Source organism: Dermacentor variabilis, chromosome 8, assembly GCF_050947875.1.
Source record: "Dermacentor variabilis isolate Ectoservices chromosome 8, ASM5094787v1, whole genome shotgun sequence".
In the NCBI taxonomy this organism is placed as follows: domain Eukaryota; kingdom Metazoa; phylum Arthropoda; class Arachnida; order Ixodida; family Ixodidae; genus Dermacentor; species Dermacentor variabilis.
In genome coordinates, this window is record NC_134575.1 from 103,179,580 (window position 1) to 103,193,342 (window position 13,763).

Consider the following 13,763-nt stretch of genomic DNA (forward strand, 5'->3'; position numbering starts at 1 on the left):
TTGTAGCAAGGGTCGCCGTCATCGTGCCCGAGTGGTTTCTCGTGCGGTATCACGTGACGCGCTCGCAGTTCACGTTCCCAGTGATACTCAGCGTTTTCCTCAAGCTATTGAAAGTAGTGAACTATTCGCGAAGCGTCCGCTATCTACATTTGTTTCTCTTTAGATGATATATCCTTACCCTAATAATACGAATCGTGTAACAGTGGCCGAACGATGGATGGCGCAGTAGAGACCCAATGCCTTGATAATTTTTTTTATTATTAAGGGAAACCACTGTAAATATCTTCAGCAACAATTATTTGCACTACTCTGGAAACATTATTCGGTGGTCTTGCTGTACACCATAACAATGCTTGCTTACTGTACACTTAAGAATCTTCTGTTTTCGAGAGTTTCATATACATGGCATTCACGGACCGGGCCTACTTACCCTGTAGGTCGAGCGAGTATGAAATTCGGTTGGAAAACATGCCCCTATGGCATCCCAGTATGACGTAGCCATCCATTTTCGCCGGGTCCATTTTGAACGCCTCGCTTGACTCCGAGGCCGAGTTGCCAATGAAGACACCGATTTTGCGCTTCCGCAGCTTCTCCGGGTCGTAGCCGGCGTCCACGATGGCCTCGTACGACGTTTCCAACAACAATCGCAACTGCGGGTCCGTCACGTGTGCCTGTTTCGGGTGCGTGTTGAAGAACTGCGCGTCGAAGCGAGTCAGGTCTCGGATCTTGCCGTGGAGTCTTGGCATGCCATTCAACCCTGCGTAATTGGGAAAAATTAAGCACGATGTTGGCTTTGAAACCCCTTCTTTCATTTTATTCAATTACGTTTTCCTATGAATACTCAGAATTAATACCCTTCCGGCATGCCCCCTCGTTTTGACCGTGCTAAGTCTAGTTCGCTGTGGCGTTGGGCAGCCGCAATTCACGGCAACTTAATGGGGGGAAATGAACCGCAATACCTTTATAGAGTGACGCACGTTGTTACAGTTTATTCGCGTGAGTGATTGCAAAGCGTATGTGGCGTATCGCAGCTGAACAAAGCCGAGGTTTTAAGATGTGCCATTACAATATAGTGAGGCAACATACAGCATGGCGGCTACCATATGACAATACTTTGATACAATAATTGACCACCAGTAGACTACTGGAAATCACTATACTAGTGCACTATATTATGACGCGCGTCGTAGTTCTGTATCCTGCGTAATAGAACAACTAGTCAAGATGACTTATTCAAGTTATGAAGTTTTCAGTTTAGTGCACAGCTTCCAATAAAAAAAGCAACAAAACGGTCTGGAATATCCAAGTTAGGAAGTCCGTAGCTAAAGATTCCTTACTCAATAAAAATATTTCCTTTAACGAACTGTGGTGCACATGAATCAACGAACACACTCAGGTGCGGCTGCTCAAGGATCTGTATTATCCGCCTCTCTGGGCATGAAAGACCAAAAGCAACTTTGGCTGGCTTCGTGTGGTATATGTAATAGTAAAACTTATTCACGCCTGAAAGAAAGCTTCCGCAAAAAAAAAAAAAGACGAAAGCATCAAAATATTTGGTTCTTTACGCCACACTTCAGCGAAATGTCGTGCGTTAGCATCGCTGCCTACGTATCCTTCGATATACATTTCTAAGGAGTCTGTACCGCTCCCTGTTCACGTGATTCGATGCTGCAACACTGCGAAGACACTGCGCATTAGAATAAACCCCCACTAGTGTCTCACCCCGACCCACGGCTAACCACGGAAAACATATGGTACTGTAATGCGATGGCTTTGCTGCATGATACCCTCGGGTGATTTCATAGATGATCCATCGCGGTAGCCGCCTCCATATATGCAGCGATGTGGTGAAGAGCACTGATTCATCCAGCACGCCCGCTGCATTGCCGCCACGACTCGTCCGATCACGTGGCTTTGCACGCTGCACCACTCCGCTGCTCTTTCGTTCGCAGGGCATCAGTCTCTTCCTGACATCACCTAAGACCACTTTCGTATGTACTGACACACAAAAACCTGAACACGCCCTAATGAGCGTTTCTTTAAATGGGTTTATTGGTTCAAGGGCCACTCAGGCCAAAGAGTGACAGGAGACCAATTTTATTTGGCACGCCCAGAAAAACACCACACACGGGCTGATTTAAAATGATAAATCACTGGCGTCCTTTCTTTGCAGGTTTTGTATTATTTAGAAGTTACGGGAGCAAAATAGGGTGTTATACATAAGGGCAGAAAGCCTAGGAGAAACCGGGGTGTTTTTCTGTCTCTCAGGTAAACCGAGGCGAAATCGGAGTTTTTTGTTGTCTGTCGGCCCAATGTTCTGGATATTTCTGGTTACATTTACATTGGATTAACACAAGCAGCGGTTTTCTACTGAACACAAACGCTCTAGTTAAACTAGCGAAATCACGCATAGGAGCATATAACTGCAAAGAAGGCTATCCGAAAATCACGTGACGAAATCATATCTACAAGTCCTCGTTATCAGGCATTATAATTACATTTCAAATAAGCCACAATAATAAAAAATATGTGCACGGTTCTGACGATAAATTCCATACTTTGCACTCGACAGTTGGTTCTCTGCACCTCAAGCGTACAAAACGTTGTGTACACGGGCGGGCTTCACAGGAGCTGCCATGCTTTTCTTGTCTTACAAGCCCTTGTTGACGTATATTAGCATATGGATTGCGAACATTTCCATGCGCATCCCCGTACCTATCCGGCCTCTCACCCAGTCTGTTGCGGCAGTGTTTTACTTGCTGTCCATATACACTCTTGCAACAAATATAACCAAAGAGGAAGTAGACGGATCAGCCACTTTAATTTAAAGGCATAATAAAGGAAATTATTTCGTCGTTCTAGATTGAAGCATTAGGCTTCTGTAATAATGAATTCGTCACTCGTAGCGAGAACTGAGCTTTCGTAAATTATAAAATGACGAAAACATAATATCAGAGCGCTGCCACCTGTGGTGGAGTATGGTACTTCTCTCCTGTGTCTCCCGCTGGCCGGGAGACGGAGCCGAATCAGGAAACGAGCGGTTCGAGGAACGCCACCGACCAAGTTGAGAGAGGAGTCGCTGATTCACAGATAACGGCAGAGATGGCACCGTGCAGATTACGCCACGGCATCAGTTTTGGCACACCTTATTCTAATTGATGTGCGCAATCACGACTTTCTGTGGCAGTTTTCTTTGTAACAATGTCAAACACTGGCTGAGAAAATGGTGATAGACTTCTAGGCAGACAAACTATTGAAGTTATTTAATGTTTTCCTTTAGTGTGTGTGTGTGTGTGTGCGTGTGCGTGTGCTTGGGGGGGGGGTCTGTTTCAGCGTAATGTATTTGGGAAATGAAGTTTTCAACATCGCAGCTGCCGTTCTCAATTCAGAGCAACGTAAATTCGTGTCCAAACGTATTACCGCCACTATTGGGCTGCATCGAGCAGGCATGTATCTTAAATAGTCTTTGGGTGCCCTGTGTCTGTATTATGATACGTCTGGCAAGACGTGTATCAGTATCTGTATTTCCGAGACATGGAAGATTGTATCGTGCATCAGAACATACAAGATACTGCTATCGCAACATCACCGTGCGTAATCTATACACGTTGGGTGAACTCCGCTTCTGAATCTGATACGGCTGCCACTAGGCCACCTGAATAAAACCAAAGGCAGCGGCATTGTTTTATCTTTCTGCCATAGGCCTCCAGCGAAGGCAGCCCATGAGTTCTACGCGTCCCTTTTACATACTGGCGCTCGCACCGTCTCGACAAAAACAAGCGCGCCAACATCTGCGCGCAGTCGTTCTTTTGCTTTCCTGATTTCCTGTATTTAGTTGTGGCGCTTCTATGACACTTGCTCGTAGCCACCGTGCTGTGGTGCTGTGTTCGCTAATGTGTGCGGCCGTTTTCGCGTAAATTCCGATGCCGCTATAACGTCCTTATCGAAGCTTTTCTTGCGTATTGCTTTGTTACGAAGTCTGAAGAATGCAAGAATGGTAAATAGCGTAAATAGCGGCTTTCACATATCACATGATTGCAGCTTGATGTGCTCTGTATAAACACGATGCCTCACAAAAAATGTCCCTACCAGCGTCGCTGCTGCTGTATACATGTCTTGTAATACGGTATTGCGTAAATGGTAATATGTTTACGGACAAGGCAAAACTCCAGTGCGGTATTTGCGCTATCATGCTGAGGCATCTTATTCACGTTCTTGCAATTAGATGGCGACCAGCTAGACAGTTCGCAAGCAGAGTAGCGATTACCATCAATTACAAACGCGACAAGCAAGAACCGCTGATAGCGCAGCATAAAAAGAGCTTTCATGTGGAGAGGGGTAGTGGGGGCAAGCAGCTATAACAGCCCTAATAAACTTCGGTATCTAAATATTACACCTTGAGCATGAAATACAAAATTTTTGGATACTGTCAGACATTTCCTTCAAATAAAACAAGCTTCATCGTAGTTAAGAAATTTTCAAACAAACAATTTTGTGCATACGCGCTTGCTGCTACATTAAATAGATCTGTAATAAGTAAGTTGCCATATTATCGAAGTATCTGAAGATAGAAATGGAAAGGGCAGCATCGGATTCAAAAATTGCGGTAACAGCTTGTATCTGTATATCAAGTACTTCTTGCCCGAGTATCTTCAATCATATAGTGTTACAATTGGAAAGTATCTTTGCACAGCCTAGAAATTTACCGCCATGTTTATGTACGTGAGGTACCGGATATTCCAAGCAATGTGCCATTGTCGTATTATGCAAACGCGGCTAGAGAAAAGCAAGAAGAATTGACCAACGGAACGCCGGCAGACGCTGAATCTATTGGATGTTTGTACAGGCCAGTTTTCGCTTGAGTGTTTCGAAAACGAGACCTACACCATATTCATGTAATACTGGTAATATTATTACATATCTTGGACACATTCTCTCAAAAGGCAGGCAGATATATTTAGTTTTGTACACACCTGCATCTGCTACGCTTCACGAGACGTTAAACTTTGGGGAGAAATGTTGTTAAATGGGTAATCATTTATATGCCTGCCCAATGAGGAAAAGTGTCTGTCCGTCCGTATGTCACGTAAGAGGAATCGCTATATATCAATATATAAAACAAAATAAATTCCCAAAGAAGAATGCTAGCGGTAGTGAGTTGCCAACGTAGGACTCTATGCTCGAACGCTTACATCCTGAGTTAAACACCCAAGCTTGCCGAAAGCGGATATATCGTCACCACATGAGTGTGTTGTACCGCCGGTACAAAACAAAAGTCAAAAGAGAACAGTTTGATGATGGCTTTTACCACTTGTACAACCGACTTGGGGTGTTGCAAACATCAGAAAAAATCTAATTTTGGGAAAATCTATTGGAAAACACGACATATCCCCGATCCACCTTTGTGGTCGCCTTCTGTTGGGCGTTCGTACGCACAACGAAATGTCATCAATCTCGGACAGCTAATGTGCGTCACGTCACGCAACACAGACAGATATGCAGTCAATGGCCATATAGCGATGATAACGAGTTATAAAGGATGCTGATTCGGCATAGAAGCATTGGCAGGATGCGGGTCTCATGCTTGATCTTGTTTGCGTAGCTGCTCGGATTCCGTTTATAGCCTGAACCGTTCCACGAAGCAAAAGCCATCGATGACGATTCCTGCGACAACAGGACAGTAATGGGATTCGTGCTTCGCTTGGCGGACGAGAGCCACGCACAAATAGAGTGACGGAATCAAGCTCCGCTGGATTCTGCGCTGTGTCTTCGTTATTCGTTCAGCTTTTTCCACTGTTGAGCAATCCATTCTGGCCAGACGCGTCGACAGTGACTGAACCTGCGGCGTCCCACTTAATACCAATCTTTGAACGCTCCCCGGTTAGCGGGAATGGAAACACTGGCAGGATGACGCGATCAGCTTCATCTTCGTTATTGCGCAGGCTAGACATCGTTGTTCCGATGTATGCCCTCTCTGTTGCAAAGCTAACGACCCGTTCATTGTTGCGCTTCCATGCCCGAGAGCACTACTTCAGCCATTCCATGCTTTATTTCTCGTTATGTGTGGTGTTCTCGAGTGATACCGTTGTCTTGGTGATAAAACTGCAATGAGGGATCTCCTCAACTTCTTAAAATAGGGTTGCAAGCGCTGTTTTCAAATAGAATCTAATCAAGTGAACATGTCAAAGGTAACTGCTCAACTTAAACTTGAACACTGATTTGTCCAACGCCATCTCTGGCATTCAAGTGCACTTGCAAGAAGTTGAAAGCGCGACCGCTGCTTTTGAAAATTGGCGAACGCTAAAGACGGAAAAAATAAGCCGTTAGCGCTTCGCAGTCGCCTTGCCAAGCAGTAGACGCGCATGGCACGATAACGTGCTTTGCTTTTGCATCACGGAAAACAAAAGGAATTAGCCGCACTTGCATATGGCAAGCTGCATGTACATACAATGTGGTTCTTTAGCCCATTCGCAGAGAATTCGTTTCTTTGTTTCCGGTAGGTGCAGGCAAAGAATTGTCAAGTTTGCTGTCGACAAAACTAAGCATCGCGTCCTTTTGAAGCAGGCGTTGCTGAAGTCAAGTAGCATTAATAATATCAGCGAGCTCTTTTCTCCGGCCACGCGTCAAGGCCGTTTGGATTCAGCAGAGCGCTTAGCAAGAAAATTTCAGCTGCGCAATAACAAATTTTTTGTCCATGATAACGTCAATAACAACATGGATAGTGCTGTCGAAGATAAGGTGATTGAAACAGCTCTGTAACAAGCTTCATTTGCTACAGCCACGTAGGTTGCTCACGCCACGACGGCAGCCTCAAGAGGGGCTCACCATCACCATGGTCACAACATAAACAGAAGGAAGCGAGGGGAGGTAGCTCTAGGGCACTGTCTCCCAGAAAGAAAGCATACTCAATGCATTAGTAAAATATTATAATGCGGACATTGTTGAAATAGAACAAATGGCATTCGCATGGTATTGTCATGTAGAAGGGACGGCAAAGAACACATTGGAAATACCATGACTGACGAAACTTTCATTGGGCGACCCTGTGCTCTAAAAGATAGGCTACACATAAAGCACAACGACAGCAACGAACACAGTGCGCGATCGTCAAAAGTGTGATCTGCTGGTGGAGCGCGTCGGCTCATATACATGACTCGTCGAAGGGTCCTCACCAATCGCTGATCTCCGCGCGTCTTCCAGAATCATCTACACAAAACGCTTCACATATGCAATCAGATTACACAAGCTCCGGTGACAACAGACAGCAGATAGAGCCATCAGAACTTCGAGAACCTTCCGATACACGTGGGTGATTCGCACGCTGAGCAATAACGTTTGTTAGATGGTGAGAAGTGGTCACTCGAAGATAAGTACACTTGTCAATGCCCCCTCGAAAGAAGCATCGTCCCAATGCTACAAGCAGGAGAGCGAAAAAAACAAAAGGACATTAATTAAACAATAGTAACAAAACTACAACAAAAAGTTACGCAGTTCAACAAAAGGGTCCCAAGTTTAGTATTGCAAAGTGCCTAAGTTCGTTAGCGCTGGTTGAAGGCTTAAGTCGCACGACATGGACTATTTCAGGTCGTGAGCGGTGCCGCTGTCATAGAGAAATGCCGTCTGGGACGACCTCATAGTCGAGTGGGCCAGTGCGACGGATGATCTAGTAGGGTCCGAAGTAACGTCTAAATAGTTTCTTGCTAAGTCCTCGTGAGTGTATCGGGGTCCAAACCCAAACGCGGTTGCCGCGCTGGTATTCCAGGTACAGACATCGAAGTTTGTAGAGCCGGCTGTTGGTCCTTTGCTGGTTCTTGATGCTCAGGTGGTTGAGCTCTCGGGTTTCTTTAGCGTGCTGGATAAAGGTGGCGACGTCAACATTGTCTTCGTCGGTGGCGTGCGGCAGCATGGCGTTGAGAGTCGTCGTCGGGGTTCTTCTGTAAACCAGCTCTACTAGCGCCAATTGGTTGTTTCTTGCACTGCCGTATTATAAGCAAAAGTTACGTGCGGCGGGACTGCATCCCACGTCTTGCGCTCGACGTCGACGTGCGTACATTGCTAGCATGTCGGTGAGGGTCTTGTTGAGAATCTCCGTAAGGCCATTCGTCTACGAATGGTAGGCAGTTGTATTTCTGCGGCTTGTCTGGCTGTATTGAAGAATAGCTTGGGTGAACACTACTGTAAAGGGCGTTCCTTCATCGGTGATGAAGACTTCCGGGGAACCATGTCGCAGCTGGATGTTTTCCACAACAAATTTCGCCACTTTCGCGGCGCTACCTTTCGGCAGGGCTTTTCTTCCAGCGAAGCGGGTGAGGTAGTCCGTCACCACGACGTTCTACTTATTTCCAGATGTTGACGTCGGAAAGAGCCCAAGCAAATCCATTCCGATTTACTCATTCGTCCTGCGAGGAGGTTCGATGGGCTGTAGTGATCTCGCCGGCCTTGTAGCTGGTGTCTTGCTTCGCTGGCAGTGTCGACCACGTCTTGAGGTAACGGGCGACGTAGGCGGCCAGGCATGACCAATAGCATTTCGCTTGTATTCTTGTGGGCGTACGGGAAAACTGCAGTTGCCCGGCCATTTCATCATCGCGCACGGCATGCAGGACTTCTGGTCGGAATGTTGCAGGCACGACGAGAAGGTTGCTTGTGCGAGCTAGTGAAAAGTTCTTCACCAGGATGCCGTTTCATCAGAAAAACAAACTCAATCCGCGCTCAAATATCCTCGGGAACTCTTCTGTCTTGCCTTGCAAGTACTGAGAAAGGCTTCTGACCTCTGGGTACGCTCGCTGCTGTTCGGAAATACCGTCTGCGCTTATTGTACATAAGAAGGCTTCCTCGTCTTGTTCATCTTGGGACGGCTGTTCCACAGGAGCGCAAGACAGGCAATCGGCATCAGAATGTTTTCGCCCTCTCTTTTAGATTACAGTGATTTAGAGGGTAGATTCTTGCAGTCTGACGCTCCACCGCGCCAGGTGTCCTGAAAGATCATTTAAGTTCGCTAGCCAACACGACGCCTGACGGTCACCGACGACTTTGAATGACTTGCCCTATAGGCAAATAGGCAAGGCCGGAATGTCGCTGATGAATTTACATTTGATACAGAGTGCAAATGATGCGGAGGAATTCCTTTTCAATCATAGAATAATTGCTTTCGGTTTCTGACAGCGACCGGCTTGCGTAAGCTATCACCCGTTCAGGTCGATCTTTCCTCTCGACTATGACGACACTGAGGCCTAGGCTACTAGCCTTTTTAGACTTCTGTATGGACGTTTTTGTGGAAGTGCGCAGGTACTGTGTCGGCTGCATGCGTCGTTTGAGTTCCTGAAATGCGTTGGCCTGCAGCGTTTCTCACGTGAACTTGACGTCAGAGTTACTTAAATGTTACAGCAGCTCAGCAATGGGCGAAAAGTCTTGACAAACTGCCTTCTTGTGTATGGACTGCTCCAACTTTGCGATGGCAACGGTCTTGTTCGGATAGGGGCCGACTCCAGATTTGCTGGTGACGTGGCCTGGGAACAGAAGCTCACCGTAAGCGAAGCGCCACTTTTGTGGCTTCAGAGTGAGCCGTGATGACTTTATGGCCTCTAGCAGTGTCGCAAACCGCCTAAGGTTATCATGAAAATTTCCGGCGAATATGACCATCAAAGTAAACAATATAGGTCTGTCACTTCGATCCTGTTAACACCGTATCCACCTCGCACTTGAACAATGCAGGCGCCGAGCACAGTCGGAATTACACATCCTTGAACTCATATACAGGCCGTCTGGCGTGATGAAGGCGGTCTTTTCTCGATCCCTTTCGTCGACTTCTGCTGCCAGTAGCCTGCCGCGACATTCTTCGACGAAAACGACATTGGGGGCAAGCTCCACCACTGGAAAAGCTGGCGCCACCATCGGCGTCACGTGGCTTGAGGGATTACGTGGACACATACGCCGCGTCGGCTGCTTCGGAAGTGCCGAAGCGAGCTGAAAATCAGAGTTTAATGTCCCACTTGCGCTGCGGTTCTGATTAAGTGGCGAGGTTTTCCGGCCTTGTTGTGTCTGCTTGAGAAGATTTGAAGTCATTAAAATAGGTAGTAGCTGCCTTTGGAGGCGTGCAATATGGTAGGCTACTGCTCGATGCCGCAGTGCCGGACGTACGCAACGGAGCCCAGTGTCAGCCTTATTCGCACGTAAGCGCAGGGAATGAAGCGGCGTGATGCTTGACTCAAAAGACTTAGGACCAGCGAACTGCCATTGGCTACAACTCGGGTTTGCAGCAAGCGCAGGCGCGAGGAATATTTCAGCTACGGCACCGGGACTGCGATGTTCGGTGAGTAGCAGAAAACGCGCACTGGGACGTTCGTCCGCGCTCGTTGCCCGGCTAATGTTACGACGGTTTGGTCTGTGAACTTGTTGATGCTAGACACTAGAAAGTTTACTGGAATGGAAAGGGAGTAGTAAGAAGCACATTGAACAAAGGCATGGCATATGGTCATGCTTGTGCTATGAATTAACGCACTGGATAACAAAAAAGAAGCAGCGCGAAATCGCCCACTGAGTGCATACAGTGCAACACAACTTTAGAAATAATATTGAAACGCCCAAGAATTTAGAAGAAAAAAATATTGAATCGTCGCGACGGCACATCCCAGTCGCCGTATTCGTCCAAGTCCCTTGTTAAAGCGATATTGTTTCTGAGCAGCTGTGATAACGTCCACGCTACGTGGTTGCTGGTGGACTGTTAAATACCCATATTCTGCGGCCTAAAGCTCACAGCACGGTGCAAAGATGCTCTCAGTTAAAGCCAAACATTGTGCGCGGACATGCGTGTAGACGCGCAGTCGGTCTCCGCGAACCCGTGTGATCGCTGCATGCATTGATGCTTCGTTCTGTTATGCCGCCATTGGTTATACAGACCGCAAAGAACATACTTCACATGGTTTGCGCTCAGCGATTGCCGACCTTTCGCGCAAGCCGGTCCGGGAAGCTCCATCGGGGTGACCGCGCCCATTGGTGTTCACTGTACGTATTCCGTAAGGAGACGGCGTCTGTAAACGATTCTGTGCTTTCAGTTTGCCCAAGATTATTAGCCGTAATAAAATTCCCTCGTTTTGAGAGTACACACAGAAATGTACAGGGGAGCTGCCGCGTGGTATTTTTATTAAGCGCCGTAAGCCAAACCTAAGAGGAGCGCACGCATGATCCCTCAAACTACGCAAGGGAGGCGCTTACGACAAATGACGACTCCGTAAGTCTTCACCCCCAACAGCTTTGCAGAGCCGATCCAATACGTCGTCTATGAGTGGGAAAGGGCGTACGCCCTTTTCTTGATCTTGCTCGGTCGACAATAATCGGCGGAAAATCTCAAGGTTTCCTCCTTTTCCTTAACTAAGGCTGCTGGAATTCCAACAGGTTTTCCGACGGCTGGAAGATGTCGCGCAGCATTTGGTCGGCTTGTTGCCTTAGCGATTCACGTTCTTGCGTCGAAACGCGGTAAGGACTCTGGCGGACTGAACGAGCGCAGTGATTTCTTATGGTGCGATGCTTTGCAATTAGTGTTGGTGGAATCCTCGATGACGTCAAAAAGCAGTCCTTGTATCGTCAAAGAAGACATACGAGCCGTTGTTGCTTACTCATGGGCCGGCTTGGATTTATGTAGAAGGCCGGTCGTGCCTTTTCTGACGTGCTTGAACTCCTAGCTAAAGTTGGTTGGCATCATTTTCGCTTTTCCTCCGTGCAATCTCTTCTGCGATGCCAATTTTACGATGAAGCATTAAGCGTTGATCGCCTTCAATGCTTTCTCCTACGTAGGGAAGTGTTTTCGTTCAGACAGAAATGACAATGCTGGAGCGGGGTGGGATGCTTACTTGATCTTTGAGCGCACTACACTGCAGGTGTGGGAATTAGGGAAGCTCTTCGTCGGCACGGCTTTATCTTCGGACAGTGTTATCGTGTTGGACGTGTAGTCTATGATTTGGCCATGTTGGTTCGGAAGTCCATGCAGAGAATTACGTCTCGCGAGCACTGTTAGAGGATGACGCAGAGTAGGTCTTGTCCCAGTGCAGATTCCAGTAGTCGTTATGAGGTTTCCTCAAGCTGTCCGACATTTAGGGCCGTCACATGCAGTGTTGACTTTTTTCAGCTTGGCAGCGAATAATCCAGTTATGACGGAATAGTCGTGCCTACGAGCGCGGTGACTTCATGTCCGCCGAGAAGCAGGTTGCGGTCTGTGGTTCTATGCCTTAATTTACAGGTATATATGCGCCGCGTTGACCTGTGGCTGGGACGTGGCGCGTCACGATGTCTCTAGTCGGCGTATTCGTGGCTCGTAGGCTCTGTCGGGATGGCGGCGTGTCGTTGCTGCGTCGTCGAAGTTGATCTTGAAGCGTCATTGTCGGTGGCGGAGGGTCTTCGTCAGTTCGACGAACAGCAATCGCACGTCCATCGGTAGCTGCCTTTAATTAGCCGGATGTGGGCTCACGGACCGGCCCCCGGCTGGGCCAGTGTATGGTTGGCGCGGCGGCGACAGGTACCCATACCGCGCCTGGTGAAAGCAAACGGGACGGTCGTCGAGGGCTCCAATTAGTGGCGGCGAGGTAGTAGGTGTTATCGCTAAGGTGTTCACCTTGCTGCGGACGCGAAGCGTTGACGGCGAGCCCTCGTAGTCCCATTTCGCGGTATGGGCACCGGTGGTGGCTTCTCTGCAGTGATAGCAGAGGGGGCGATGGTAGGGGGTGCGACCAATGTCCGTCTTGCTCGCCTAGCTACTCTGGATGACGGGTGGGTTGTGCTGGCGGCGGCGGCGGTGGACGAAGTAATGGCGGCGTTACAAAGCCCTCGCGCGTTCGCGAAGGGGAACCCTGACGGCGAGCGACGCGGCGTAGGTCATCGCTTCAGAGTGGGGCTGCGGTGATTGTGGTTGCATTTCAGGTACTCCAAACGATCGCTGAACCTCATCTTTGACGATGTTGACTACTGAGGTCATTTGAGGCAGCGACTATGGAGAGACTTTCCACAGTTCTTCACGAACGACCGCTCTAATAGCCTCACGCAGGTAGTCGCTGCCAGTTGTTTGAACGTCGGTGTAGTTTGCGGTCAGCGGTCGGCAGTTGTATTGTCATGTCCGCATATCGAGCGTCTTCTCAATAGCTGTGGCCTCAGAAATAAATTCGGCAACGGTCTTAGGCGGGTGCATTTCAAGCCCGCGAAAAACTCTTGCTTCCAACCACGGATCATGAAGCGAGGTTTTTTCTCTGCCGACATATCTAGATCGGCGTGTCGGAAGAGGCGAGTCATCCGCCCCCCTCCCCTTTCGTAAAGATTGCCATGTTAGGCAGCTGCATGCGTGTTTCCAGCAGAGCTTGGGGTCACTCTTCGCGCAGGATGCTCGTGAACGTCTGCAGGCAGCTATTGCGGCAGAAGTTTTATGCAGATGGATAGATGGATGAATGTTATGAGCGTCCCCTTTAGAACGGGGCGGTGGGTTGTGCCACCAAGCTCTTCCTATCATACTGCCTAATGTCTCATCTAGGTTAAAAAAAACAATCAATTCTCATGACCAAAATTTCTGACCGCCTATTGTGAATTTTGTTTTTCCAAGTCCGCATTTTTTCGTAGCATCCCTACTTTTATTCCACCCAATTTCCGATCGCATATGGCGCGCGAGATTGAGCCGCGACCATCAGTTTCCCTTGTGCCCGGTGGCGAAATGCACAGTTAAAGCCGCGGCGCAACGCCGCGCACCATGCCTCCACGGCTTTTCGCGCGACGGTAAATGGCGCGTT

At 48.2% G+C, this 13,763-nt stretch overlaps 1 protein-coding gene across 1 annotated transcript in view; it reads right to left on the reverse strand.

The window, feature by feature from the left end:
* LOC142591507 (fatty acid synthase-like) overlaps positions 1-13,763 on the reverse strand; it is a 127,151-nt gene that overhangs the window by 106,024 nt on the left and 7,364 nt on the right. Inside the window, exon 2 of the mRNA XM_075703831.1 lies at positions 431-757. Coding sequence (XP_075559946.1) covers positions 431-757 — 327 coding nt within the window. The remainder of the gene's footprint in view (positions 1-430; positions 758-13,763) is intronic.